The sequence below is a fragment of the Rhea pennata genome, chromosome 4 (assembly GCF_028389875.1).
Source record: "Rhea pennata isolate bPtePen1 chromosome 4, bPtePen1.pri, whole genome shotgun sequence".
In the NCBI taxonomy this organism is placed as follows: domain Eukaryota; kingdom Metazoa; phylum Chordata; class Aves; order Rheiformes; family Rheidae; genus Rhea; species Rhea pennata.
In genome coordinates this window covers 72,431,270-72,445,701 of record NC_084666.1, presented here as the reverse complement: position 1 = coordinate 72,445,701, position 14,432 = coordinate 72,431,270, and the positions used below count along the sequence as shown (strand labels likewise).

Sequence of the window (14,432 nt, the reverse complement as noted above, 5' to 3'; positions counted from 1 at the left end):
GCAAAAGAGGAAGAGAGATCTTGCAAGGAAAGATCACGTGAACTGATGACCAAAATTAATACAATTAGTCATAAATCAAGGGCACAGAAATGCCTGCCTGTGGAGACAAATAAACTATAACCAAGAAATAAGAAGACAGCTAGTTGTAAAACAACCTTAGAAATTAAGAACAGGAAAATTCCTGACTTTATTAAACCTTTTTTCTCCTCTCCATGCTCCACATGGAGCACCATTGCTCTCTCACTGTCTCCTCCCCGTCAGGCTCATATGTAACTGTGCCTCACAGCCCCTTTAGTCTTGAACTTTCTCTTGACCAAAGTTTCATTCACCTTTTCTAGATTTGATCTATGAACTAAGGTATTTCTCTGTGGTTATGTTCCAATACAGCACAGACCCTGGAAAATAGCTATCTGTCTATAGGGAATGGTGCTGGTAGGGAACTGAGTCCTAAGGAGGAGAATTAGCAGTGCAACAGGCCAGAGTCTTGGCTGAACTAACAAGAAAAAAAATCAGGAGATTAACAAATTGTGTTTTATCACACTTATAGAAACAGGCTTTCCATATTGCTGAGCTGGGCAGCACTTTCGAGTGACAAGGCATGTGCTACTTTAGGAGGAGCCAACCTGAAAAGGCGCAGCTTTGATTGTTGGGCTGGCTCTGTTTAAAAGCCAGGTGAGCTGCAAGAACTTCATACTGCTGAGGTGTGGGCCTTGGCAGCTGTAGCACACAGGGCAGAAATCCTGCTCCACTGAGGCCGTGGCAACAGTCCCAAAGGCGTTAGGCCAGCACGTTACCCATCGACTAGCACTACCAGCTGCAGGCTCCACTCACTGCCATCACGGCAGTGTATCCTCACTCATATATAAGTTGCATCCTCTCGATGGGCCATGCATGCAGACTACGAGTAAAGACCAAAGGAAGATTTTCTTCATGTGTGTATAGAAGCTGTTGAAAATGTGCTTGTGGCAATTAATGCATATTGCAGGAACCAGGCTCCCCTTTTCTTTATCAGGATGGGTGCCTGCTAGGGTGTTTGCAGGGCTTTGTCTTCTCTAGAAACAGCTTGACTTCAGGATGCATGAGAAATACAGAATACCTGCAGACTATATTCCCTCCTCCAAAAAAAGCCCCAAGCAGATCCACCTCTGTGGCACATGATGTAAAAATATTCCTAATTCTGCACATGATAGCTTCTAGAGTAACAAAACAGAGGCATTTTTGGCTGCTTGTGGATTCCCAGGAGTGAATCCGTCCTGAAAGACAGCGCTGCAAGGCTGTGCTCCTGCTGCTCACAGTGGCTCAGCACGTGAGGACTCCATGCGTAGGAGTAAACCTGACACTATGTGCTTGCTATGCTGAGCCACCTGACAAAAGCAGTACAGCAGTGATCAGGTTTGCCTGTGCATGCATGTATCCAATGTATGCACATGTATTAAGCGTATTAATGTACATACACAAACACACACACACATATATATATAAATAAAAGCAAATGTACTTTTCTTGACTACATATTTATCTGTTAACCTACGTTTTCCACAAAGCAACTCTACTGTGTTGACAACCATGCTTCCATGATATCACCAAAAGACTCTCAAACTTTACCCGCAATGTATTTTCCATAAAGCATAGGCACACCAGAAGCATAAAGTACAAAATAAAACACACTTTACTGCACACAAACATGTAAGAAAACTCTTAAAATAATAAAAAAACCCCACAGCCTCCCAAAACACCAGCCCTAAAATTTGTCACTATTACTTTATAGCAAGCTACCGATGCATTATTTTTAACTTTTAAAAAGTTTAAGCTTCCACTAAACTAAAAACTGCATCAGTAATTCTCACTAATCTCCTTCTCCATACTTCAATGACAAGATTTTTAGTAGCATAAAAATAGATCAAGAGTTATCGTTGCATTGGCCACTTGTTCGTCCTTCAGCATGGTGAGGAAAAGCTGCAGAAAACATCATGCGCTTACCTTTAAGATGGGAGCCATAAATACAGATACACCAGTCAGAATGAAAACAATGAATCCAGTGACTCTCTGCTCCCTGAAATAAAATCAATGGATTAACTGTGGCTTCGGCTTTAATTCTGGTTTTATTTCCTCTTGAGAGCATTCAAAGGCCCTAAGAAGTCTGACATTTTTGCAGCTATATTTTCAGTGATGGCTGGCAATATCAAGCCAGCAGCATCAGGTAGGTATCTTGTTTGCAGCCAGGCCTCATACATGTCTTTCTTCACATGCCAAATCTGTTCTTGTAATGTTTTCTTAGCTCCACTGTTTGTGCATCAACAGAGTATTGCTACTGAGTAAAGGTGAGAGTGTTTAAATGTTAAACATCAAAAACCTTTAGCAGACCAAATTCTCTGCATGGCATATACATATATGTATATAATGTGTAATTAAATAATAAATCATTAACTCTCCACTCTTATAATAGTACCATATTTTGCATATTGGTGTAGTACTCCAACAGTCAGATGAATACTGTCTTGCACCGTTCTGTACACTGCCACACACACCACGTACAAAGGAGCGTCAGGATCCCCTAGCCTGAACCATTCTGGGGAGCTGAACGTCTGCCTTAACAGAAACCCTCAGCTGCTCCCAACATCTGAAAATACTTTTGCCAGCAATATTTCTTTGTACTGCAAGTTAGGCCATTAAATTTCAATTTAATCTCCTAAATAAGTGGCCTGATCTTTGTAAGTGCTGCTGTGCCGATTGAAAGCACTTCAGACCACTTAATTAAGACAACTGAATACAGAATTAATTGCCTGATTAAGCAGAATTGACTGCTCTAGGTACCACAGTTTTTAATTTTTTAACATTATGTTTGTAGCAACTGCCTAATTCCCACTAACAAAGAAATCTGTAGGAAACATATCTCCTTTCCTAAACACCAGAAAACTGGCTCTGACCTTGCCGAATAAACTTCTGAAGAGTCACATGGGGATTTGTCCCAGGACCTTCCAGAGAGCTGCACTGCAGATTTGGAAATACAAGGCAAGCACTGCAAAATTCTTTATGAAAATTTTGCAGTGTCCCATAAGCACCAGAACTTGCTATGTAAAGATCTGTGTATTTAAATATGGATGCCCAAAGTTGACGCATAAATGGAAGTGCAGTGTGCAGGTTCCTGCTTTCCCTTCCCTCATACTGACTCTTACACACTTGCACATACTGTGTCCTGCACACAGACATGCAGGTGGTAAAACAGTCTTCTTCCTTTTCAAAGGGAGAATTTGCAGCAGGACTATTCCAGATAAACATCTAAGTAGATATTTCCACTGAGGGAAAAAAAAAAAAAAAAAAAAAAAAAAGCCTCCAGAAAGCATAGCTGATCTGAGGTTTTATTGAAAATCTAAAAGCAATTTCCCCTGAACCTCTGCAACTGTACTGTTGAAACAAGACCATTTAAAATACAACACTGATCTTTGCAAGCAAACAAGCCAATTAAGGCCTTTTTGATTTGACATACCTCACTCCCAAAAACTTGGGCTGCTCTCCAGGAGCTGAAGTTTCTGTCTCCATCTTCAAGCTGTCAATATGAGCAATGGAAATCACAGTAGCAGCAACATACCAGGGTAGACCCATAAAGGAGCATATAATCATGAGGATGGCCACCCAAAACAGATCCAGATGATATCCAGCACCTTTCTGTGAAGGGAGACAGACAACTTTAAGTTTAGTTATCCAAAATATGTAAAAAAAAATACCCTCCTTGGGCTCTGGCACAGGGGGCAGAGGCACAACCAACAGGCAGCCTTCCTTTTACACCATTTTGTGGGCAACAGCTTGGCCTGCTCTAAGAGAAAGTAATTTTCATAAGAAATCAGCAGAGCAGGACACCTTGCTCCATAAAGGATGAATTACCGGCACCGGTAGGGAACACAGGTGTGTGTTACAGTTCTGGCAAGCTCCAAAAACAATACAAGTGGGTTCAGCAGTAAGGAGAGGAAAGCAGCAGACTGGCAGGTAGTCTGGGAAGAGACAAAGTACCTTTCATATGAGATCCTGTATAGCACCTGGAAGTGGAGCCGGTACGGTGCAAGCCCTGCAACCAGTCAAATAACTCCTTACCAAGCGACTTGACACAGCAGGCCATCAGTCAGATACAGAGGCAGCCACGGTCACACAAAAAGACTAGGGGGGCTACACATCAAATCTTGAAAGCATTAAAGTAAGTCCTCAGAATATACTTATTTCCTGATTATAATGGGTTTACAGTATTCTTAAGGAGATCTGCATTGCCTCTTAAAAAAAAATAAAAATGAAACCCCATTATACAGTGCTATTTTTATATTTAAGTGTTCCCACGTTTTTAACGAGGTAACATGGTGGCAAGAAATCAAGGACCCAGCACCACCCCAGTCCCCTGCCGCTTCCTCGCAGCGTGTGCAAAAACAGAACAGCCCATTTGCACAGCGTGAGGCAGTTACGGCAACAAGGGAATTTGGACAGTGTAAGTGCATGGAAAGGCTGTCTGAAAAGCAAGATAAGGGTTTACGACAGTGTGAGCTGTTATCCCACTGATCCTGTTACAGTTATACAGGACTTCTCTGGACATAGGGAAAGGGCAAGATTTCCCCAGCTGTGCATTTGTATAGGTCAGCTTCCCTTGTGCTCTCTACTGCCCTGATTCGCAGCAACACGGCCCATCAAACAGCTCCCACTAATTTTGACTGAATTTGAGGGCCAGCAGCACTCTGAAAGTCAAAGATGACTTCTGCAGGATGGAGAAAACAGTTGTTCATGATCTCTCCTTAAAATTCCTTGATTTTTTATAAGTATAGCAGCTCCTTTAGTTTAAAAGACTTCTTCATTTAGCATCAGCAGCTACAACAGTACTTTCGTGGGCCAAGTCATCTCATATTTGTGTGAGTGACAGGCTGGATATGCACGTATCTTTAAGCACGCAAATCACCCTTTAATAAAACCAGCCTAAAGCCTAACTTTAGTTTTAAGCAGCTGTTGTAAAACAACTCTCAGCATAATGACTCAATGAAGTCTACCTCAAAGCAATCTTACAGATATATGGAGTCTGCCATAAGAAAACATTTGCCATTTTGTATCTCAGTGCAAGATCTGGACTTGTATATTTAGAATAGGAAGGAACTGCAGGATCTCGCACTCAGGACTGCACAAATGGTCCTGTCCCTGCTGTTTGTGCCTGGGGTTGGAGACACTTTCCTGGACACCTAAATTTATGCCCTGTGGGTGAAAGCAACAAAAAGAGTTGCTGGGCTCATATCCTATCAAAAGGAGAAAACTGCCCTCTTTTCCTTACTCCCTTCTGAAGACCTCTGATCTTCAAAATGGTTTGATGAGAAATTCCTATGGAAACTGAAATAGGAAGAATAACAGCCTCGGTAAGAAGCTGACACTGCAGGCACATCTGCATTGTGCTCTGCAGCCTGCCAGACACATGCTCTGTTCACCCTAACCAGAAGCTATACAGATGCAGTCAACACAGCAGAGAGTCCAGGCGCAGGCCTTGTGTCCAGCCTAACACGCACTGCCTCCAGCCAGGCTTATTAGTATCAGGCTCCTTTACTGGTCAGATTTAGAAGGAATATGAGTCCACTTCTTTCACCAGCTTCTCTAGGTAGGTGTCCTAATTGTCACACCTGCGGGGTTTACATGCTATTTGTCATGTTAAAAGAAAGAAGATGGCCTGGGAGAGGCAGCAAAACCAGCCCGTACCTGCTAGCAAAACATTGGGTTGATTTATCCTAAAAAGCTTTTTCCAAACCATATATACCTATATTTACTAGTTTTATTTATTTTTTAAATCCTCTAATGGACTATGAAAGGAAATCAACCAGCCACAAATGTCAAAAGCAGAAGTGAAGGAACAGAAGCACCACCAAAAAAAAGGAGCATTCAGAAAAACACTGGAGAGACCTCTAAGGTTTGATATTTTAAAGGAGATTAAAGTTTTTTCAAACCTGTTCAATTTGATTTTATTGGCAAGAACAATTGAGTTGGACCTACTTGGTGACCTAGGAGGGAAAGCAACCCTGCTCGGCTTGAATAGTATCCATTGTTTTCCTACTATGTGCTCTGCTTACCTTGGCTGGCTGGCCAGCACCACTTTGACGGTGAGTCAATGACATCCTGCCAATATTTTAACAAGGCACTAATAAGAAAAAAAAAATCTCTTTTGGGCCTGTGGTAGATTTTGTGTACTGAGGCATTTTTTGGTGCAGAATAGCAGGGAAGGACTAGAGAACCTGCACTGAAACAAAAGCAGTTCTTGCAACCGTAACAAAGGAAGCAGGAAACAAATTTTTATATTAAACAGTACTTTGCTGAAATGTTTATACTTTGCTACTAAAAAAGTACACAGAGTGCTGATACCATAACCATGCTCAGCACCTATAAACCAAGCGGAGATGAGGCCTCTTCCTTGCGGGGGAAGAACAGTGAATATATTCCCCCAGGAGTGGAAAAAAAAAGGAAAGAAAGAAAGAAGGAAAAATAAAGAAAAGAAGAACTGTCTGCTTAGCTAGGTGCAGGAGATGAAAGTTTGGTCTTCCGATAGAGCTTGCTCTATTCGACCCACCCCGAGCAGAAAGGCTGCACGGAGAGCAATCCCCGTCGCCCGAGAGCGCTGCTGCCTCACCACGTGGGGAAGGAAGGCCCTGAACCTACGAGCCTGAGGGAGGAAGGACAAATGATGGCTAGGCCTTCACAGCAAGCACAGTGTATCCTCTGCCCAGGAGGGGATTATGTTTGGTTTTCTGCCCTTTGCTGCCTTCCCCACCTTTGCTCCAGTTGGCGCTGGTGTAATTATGTCTGCGCAGCAGCATGAAGGCCAGATCATGAGAGCTAAACTGTACGTAAAGCTGAGGCCACACCAGGGAAACCTAGAGCCACTCAGATGCCCAGGGTGAGGAAATAAGACACCTGCAGAAAGCGAATATGCACTAAGAGCACCCTCTGGCAGGCTGGCAGAACTCTGCTCTGTACCTTGCCTCCCCAGTCACCTTCACCTAATGGTGTGCTTTAAGGACAGGGTAAAGATTAGCCTCCTCTTGAGGGACAAAGATGTGGGCACAATATTAATTACTTTTGCCCAGATCCAGACGGCAGAAAGTGATGTTCTAATGGTTGTTTCAAACCAGCCTCATGACTCTCAGCCAGCACTTCCCACTGCCTACCAAAAGCCTCTCCCCTTCCCTGTTGTTCTCACTCGCTCCTCCAGGTCAATCCTAGGATGGTTTTAAATCCTGTGTCAGTTGTCCAATGCCTTCAGTGACCACATGAGCTGGGACATCCTCCTCCTCTTCAAATATGAGCTAAGTTGGCAGAAGAGCTGCATTTCCAAGACAAATAGCTCTCTAAATAATTGATAAAGCTGATATCTAAATAATGACCCAACATGTTTTGAATGAGCCTTTACTCTCACAGTCTAGGCCACTTGAAATCTCTCCTGTCAGCAGGAAGGGAGAGTCTTCTTTTACAGGAATTCAGTATTTTTTCAACAGAATTGACCATGCAGGGAAAGGAAAAACCCTACAGGCACAAAAAACTGTGTAGCACCAGTTTGAAAAGTTTATTTTAAAAACATGACTGCATCCTAGGATATTTTATGTCAGCAGGTATAAAGCTCTTTAAAAAAATATCCAATTGTGGCTATACCTTTGTTATATCTAAAATATCTTCAGCTCATTTCTTGTATTTTACAGTACTGTAATAGCAACTTGGCTGTCTCACCCCAGCCATCTTTAGCCATAGCTGTCAAGCGTAGGTTCCCACGGCTTCCCCAAAGCTTCAGGACCGCCTTCTGAGCAGCCCACAGCCGCACTAAGACGCGGCACTCATTCAGCAATGGTCAATGCACAAAGAGACCTTGTTCTGCCTATCGTTTGGCACATTGAACAGCGATCACCTTACATGATAAACATGTTAATAGGGGCTTGTCAGATCTAGGGAAACTTTGCCCGTTTTGATAAGGTGAGATAGATTTTGGCTCTGATGTGATAACACAGTGCAGTCCAGAAAAAAATGAGGTCACGGCTGAAGTTAAACCTGAGCTCCTGAGTGAAGGAGGCATTTTTAAGCAAACAGGTTCCCGCAGTGCAGACAGTTTTCCCATCACCAAGCCTAAGCTCCAAAGAGCGGGTGCTGCCTGCATATCCATGCACAGCAATCTATGTACTCCATGGTTAACGTTCATCCTCTTCCTACCTGACATGACCACATAAGAGGATACTCCACCATCAGTCAAACATTAGAGCTAAGTAAAGTATCCATGCTGAACTCTGAACTCCCCTGTACGCAGCCTAGCATCACAGTTCAAGGCATTATTCAAACAGGGCAGGAAAAGCTGCCAGCCCAGCTCTTTCTGTCTGTCCTAGGTATGGTTCATGTTGAAACATCCTCCCTCAATAAGTTTCCCTCTGAGTGAGACCCCGGGCTGGTAGAATCATTCTGGCCACCTCGCTTTTCCCCTTCATGCTGAACTGTAGAAACCTGGGAGGAAAAATCAGATCCATAAAGTATCATCTTCTAATGTGTGACAGAAAAGGAGGAAGAAAGCTGACCACATCACAAGGCAGCTTCCTCTCCTTAGAAACAGTAGCACAGTAGCAGATAACAGTGAATAGGCCAGTGTCTTTGAGGAAGGAAGGGGGCAGGAGAAAATTAGGTGCTAGGAGACATCTGATGCTAGACGAGACATCTGAGCTAGCTGAACTTGAATTTGGGACTAGTCTCTTAAGTCTGCGAAGTGAACGGCTGTTTGGAAGCACCAGCATTACCAAAACTCAACAGCTTTGCATAGCAGCAGTAAGGCAGATATCAGAGCCTTATGCTGGCCCATATAGTGCAGGTAGTTTTCCCTATTTCTTGCTAGAAAAAATGCCAGAAAGGAAGTCTGCCAAAGATCCTCACTGGAAGATATCCTGTACTTTCTAGGTGCCTTCTGATATCAGGCTTAGTGACATGTTTCAAAGGGATGAATACTCTTTGTAATATATATAACCATGTTTCCTGGATGAAGTGGACAGCACGCATTTACCCTATTCAGGCAGACATTGTAAAGGACACAAAACTTCTTTCTCCACAGTTCCTGCCTGTGTTTAATTTAATGATTTCTTATCATTAATTATCTTAATTTAATGATTTCTTATCTCCTACTGGAAGAGCAGAGCATGGCAGATGGGTGAATAAAGTGAACAAACACATAACTATGTGTTTGTGAATAGATGTACACTCTCTTTCCTGTTTTAATTCTTCAAATGGCAGAGTCCTAAAGAATTATCAAGGCAAATTAAACCTCTGGGATCAGAGCTAGTAGATACTGAAATGAACTTCATCCAGCCTTCTAACTGAAGTAGACCTGTTCTGCTTCCATGAATAAAGTTGCAGGAATAATAAGACTAAAAAGATAGTAAGGCACTGTTTAGATCAGTATGTCTACAAGAGTTTGGAATAGCCTGTGTGTATAAATAATACAATGGTTTCCTTTGCCATGCTCACATGTTTACACCTGAAGAGCACAGTTCTTTCAAGGAAAGATCAGAATACTGTGAAGAGCCAGCACAGGCTAGCTCTTCGCACACATGCCAGGCCTGAGGAATACCCACCTTGAGCTTGTGTTCTTTCCTGTTGACAATGACAGCTGTGATTTGCTGGTCCATGAAGACGAGGATAGTCACCAGCAGTGCAGGGATGGCTGCGGCGAGATACACCCACCATGGGTTCCCTCCGAAAGGTGGGACAAACCAACCCCTCTCGGGACTGGTTGGCTTTTAAGGGCAAGGACAGGAAAGCTTGTATTAGTGGTAATATAAAAGTGAGCTCATCCTAGTACAAACACATTTATATTTACAGCAACAGGACACTTTCTTCCCTTGAACGGCTACAAGGAGACACTTGAGGTTTGTGACAATTTAATCCTTGCCATAAACAGTAAAAACAATGTTCTTAAAAATTAGGAATTGCTTATATAGATGAGCTTTTGCAAGCTGATCAGCAACAAGGTTACAAGGAGGCCTTTCAGCAGTCTGCCTGCAAGAACCTTTGAGCAGCTTCCCTAAAATGCCTTGAAGGACCTGAATGGGGGATTACATGGTCCCTGGATGGCGGAGCACAAACTCAGCTTATGCAAGTCCTGGGATAGGATCCTGCACTGCCCAGAGGAGGTGGGAGAAACTGGGCCTATATTAAAAGTGTGGAAGTAAGAATTAGAAGATAAATCTGCCAACCAAAATAATACTAATGAAAATGATATCCGCTGAAATGGTGATAATGTCCTTTTCAGAGAGTGGACGACTTTGCTGTTCTGGAAGCACCTGATTTTATACAGGGCAGGTGGGTAAAAAAGGAAACCTATTACAGAGGCCACAGAACAAGCTGACAGGTACATACCTTGAATTCACTTGGCACAATTAGTTTTGGTGTGTCCACGCCTACCAGGGCATCTATTCCACAGAAAATCAAAATGGACAAGATAATGGCAAAGTCACTGATGAGCTTCCTGGCCTGAAACAGAAGTTGATATCATAGCAATAGTTAGTACTATGAGCAACCATTTTACCTATGCTTTCATTTCAGTGTGATACTCCAGCCTTGCATTTGGTGGCAATACAAGCTAATCATTTCTTTTTTTGTGAAAACAAAGGGGCACATTGTAATGTCTGATGCCATTTTCCTCAGTGTGCCTCGGTACTTTATTGTGCTGTCTGAAAGCCAAACAAGTAAGTCTAAATGGAAGTATGAAAACAAGTCTAAGGAAAAAGAAAACTGCTTTTGTAAGAAACTCCCACAAGAATTCTTCAAGGTAGTCCTACCGACATTACATTTGACAGTAGCCAACAACCACCAGCATGGATGCTTCGTTGCTCTGCAGCAGTGCCTGTAAAGCTTGCACTGCAGTCACACCGAGAAAAATCGGCCCTTTCTTTAATAAGTAATTTCCTGTGAAAGATTAAATACACTTGGAAGAAGTGGTGAGAGCAGAGCTCATTTGAGACTCCACACGCCTCTTCAAGCAAGGCGCAAGACGCCTACAAGCGCACCAGGGAGCACTGCCGACCTGTCGCGAGCACACAGCTAGCTCTGCTCACCAACGTCAGGCAGACGGGACCTCGGAAGGCACGCGAGGCTCTGAGTGGAAAGGGGCCAGGACTGCCTGTTAATTGCTATGGAAAGGCAAACTGCAGAATGCCAGTGTATTTGAAAAGCAGGGGGAAATGCAGAAGCAAATTCTTTCTGCCTGTCTGAAGGAAACAAAGGAACGGTTCTGCGCCGGGCAGTGCAGTAGCACCTGCTTCGTGTCACTTAACCTCCTGCAAGGTGGAGCATGAATGCCACCACTCTCACAGTTCAAATCAAAGAGCAGAGCTTTCCTAGAGGACCCTGTTTGTTGCAGCTCAGCAGACAGGAAAAGGGTTTTCCAAAGCAGGCTCAGTTTACACTTACTCCTACCTTGGTAAGGACTCAATTACCCGACTGCAGGCTGTACCGTGATGCCTGTCAGCACCTTTAGTTCTCATTAATTGGTGAACTGTGTTACTTAACAACCCTTTAGTTTTAGGCATGCTTGACAAACTGCCTCCTAATCGTCTTCTAGGAGGTAATATTTACTTCTGGGCCCTTGGGACAGATCAAAGCAATTTAAAAGTGGATTTGAAAGGCAGCTGTAGGCCAAATATGGCCTTTGTGACCAGAGTCACAACATTAATGATCTGTGCTGTCAGACTAAAACAAATAACTCACAAGTAAAAACTTTATTTTCTTACTTTCAATTTTTTTGTTCTCATTCATTTTTCCTACCAGTATATTTAAAAGTTGCTGGAAATAAATGACTTAAGATAGATTTTCTTTACAGAAGACCCAAAACTATTCCAAAGGCAGCCAAGCATGCATTGTACTATTGGCATTAAAACTCACATAGATCTCAGGAATAATTTTTAGACAATTTGGGTTTCTTTTTTTCTCTTTCTTATAGACATACATTTTCATGATGCATCATGGTCACGCTGAGAGCACTTTCAAGATCAACTTCCAATACTGACAAATACCAAACATTTATGAATCAAATTTAAATCATAGTGACATTTCTACAGATATTAAATACTGTTTCCTTCCATTTTTATTTTGATCTCTGATTCTTAAGGGTTCACATATTCATTTCTTTCTGTGCTATCACCAGAGCCAGAGACTTTTTTGACAAAGGTTTAGCTTCTCATATCATCTCAGGATTCCCAAGGGCTGTGGATTTAAGAAAAAAATCCCCAGACATCCTTCTTTTCACAGAATCACAGAAAGGGTAACGTTGGAAGGGACCTCTGGAGAGTGTCTAGTCCAACCTCCCTGCTCAAGCAGGGTCCCCTAGAGCATGTTGCACAGGACTGCATCCAGGCGGGTTTTGAATAACTCCAGAAAAGGAGACTCTTAATGAAGGAGACTTTTAATGTGACTTATTTTTGCAATGCAGACAAAAATCTGGGAAAAGGAAGGAAAAAATGGCATTTTGCATCAGACAATGGTGTAAAAAAGACCCAATCTTCCATTACAGGTGTGATGTTCTGTGTGAATGGCAGAGATTACATTATTTCTGGCGAAGTAATAAAACTACTGAAACAAATAGGAAAAGAAAGTAGGCCCCTCTGTTAAATCTTCAATAGGCATAAAAGAGTGCTACTGAAATCAATGGCACTATGACAAGTTAAAGCTGCCACTGGTCAGGCCCCAAGATATAGCTGGGCAGGACCCATCATGCCTGTCCGTAAGCTGCGTGAACTTTTCAACATTGTTCCTTCCAGGCTTCCCAGGTTCACATGGTTACAGATAAATTGAGCTACATTCCAGCCTGGATGGAATTTGTTTCCTTTTTATTAAAAATAATAGAGGTTCAATTCTAACACAGCAGAACAGTAAACATCCATGCAGGATAAATCCTGGTGTGTCAGAATGCCAAAAATGGGGGGAAGGTCTCCGAGAGAAAAACAGCTTTGTTACACACGGAAACCGCCAACTCGCACGTCTGCCTTCTGTCAGGTTCAGACTCTGACAGAACTGGGAAAGGCTCAGTCTTGGGGAGGGCAGAGCTTCTAGTCCAGTGTGTTTCAGCTGAGCCCCTCACAGAGGGGAGGCCTGGATTTCTTCTCTGCCTTCATACCTTTACCAGCTGTTGCTGCAGCTTTAGTTAGGGAGACAGAACAAGTAGATGCCTGCTGAGTCACTTGAGAGGTGCATATAAGTCGTCTGGAAGTCTGAGCAAAATTTCATTTAAATCAATGCAAAGATTATCAGGACACTCCTATTCACATCTAAGGGAAGAAGTGGAATTTCTCCTCTAAGTCCGTACCATAGCAGGTAGGCCAAATATGGATTACAGCTGAGTTCAATGTTTTTGCACTGATTTTTGAGTATTTCCCATGTTAAACAGTAACATGAAAGCTGCATCTCAGCTGTCACGTTCTGTCCGGACAGTTAGCTTACCAGCTTCCACTCAATGATGAAGCAAAGGGCTTCTTCTGTCCTCCCCAAATATTCCCCCTGGCTATAAGCAGGGAGACTTTTGATGCAATGATTAATAGCCACTTTTCCTCATTTGATTTTTGTGCAAATGTCCATATACCCTAGCCTGAATCAGTACATCACATTCAGCTTTACACCTGACACTGAAAATGGCCAACTGAGACTGCATATGCCTGAAGTACTCTTCTAATTTCTTAAAGCTGGAATCAATCTCATCCAGATAAACTGCATTAATACCTATTTTAGTTTCAAACTGTTGCCCTCAGTACCTTTAAAATCATTGTCACATGCCAATGACAGATTTCGGCTCTTCTGCTGACTTACTTGTGCCTTCCTCACACTCAGAGGAGAAAAACACAGTGAAAGCTAAGCAATTACAGGACATACCTTGATTAACCAGTGCCATGTTTTTATCACAGCAAATGCAATCTGGCTTCCCTACAAAGCACTTGTCAGTGTGTGTTGCAGCTATAACAAAAAGAGGGTTTAGCTTTGCACACTGAAGGAGTAAAGAGACAGACTGCTTGGATGAACAGGCATACTTACAGTGGTTGGAAAATAGCGACTGGTCTTGAACTTCTTCAGGGCCATGGAGCAGGTGTAGGTGCCAAAGAAGAGGATGAAAGACATGAGGGTGATGTCAGGGACGTATTTACAGTTGTTGCCCACAAGCTGTCCTCCGTACTTCAAACACTCCTTCTTTGTCAGAGATGACCAGTCAATGGTGCCGTTGTACTGCAGAGCAAAAAGAATGTCTCCATGAAGCCAAGCGCCTAGACGCTCATCAGTGCTACCACACTAACGGGGACAGCACATCAGGAGTAAAACGGGGAGGATTAGGGAGGCGTGGGGCTGAAGAGACAAATCCCTGGGCTTGTGGGCAGACAGAATGGATTGTAACCTGGAGAGAGGATGAATATTACCTGTGC

At 42.9% G+C, this 14,432-nt stretch overlaps 1 protein-coding gene across 1 annotated transcript in view; it reads right to left on the bottom strand.

Moving 5' to 3' along the window:
• The window catches only part of SLC4A4 (solute carrier family 4 member 4), a 193,855-nt gene that overhangs the window by 18,697 nt on the left and 160,726 nt on the right, over positions 1-14,432 (bottom strand). The window contains exons 16-20 of the mRNA XM_062574256.1: positions 14,050-14,238; positions 10,387-10,500; positions 9,603-9,764; positions 3,488-3,666; positions 1,981-2,053 (exon numbers count right to left, since the gene is read on the bottom strand). Coding sequence (XP_062430240.1) covers positions 1,981-2,053; positions 3,488-3,666; positions 9,603-9,764; positions 10,387-10,500; positions 14,050-14,238 — 717 coding nt within the window. The remainder of the gene's footprint in view (positions 1-1,980; positions 2,054-3,487; positions 3,667-9,602; positions 9,765-10,386; positions 10,501-14,049; positions 14,239-14,432) is intronic.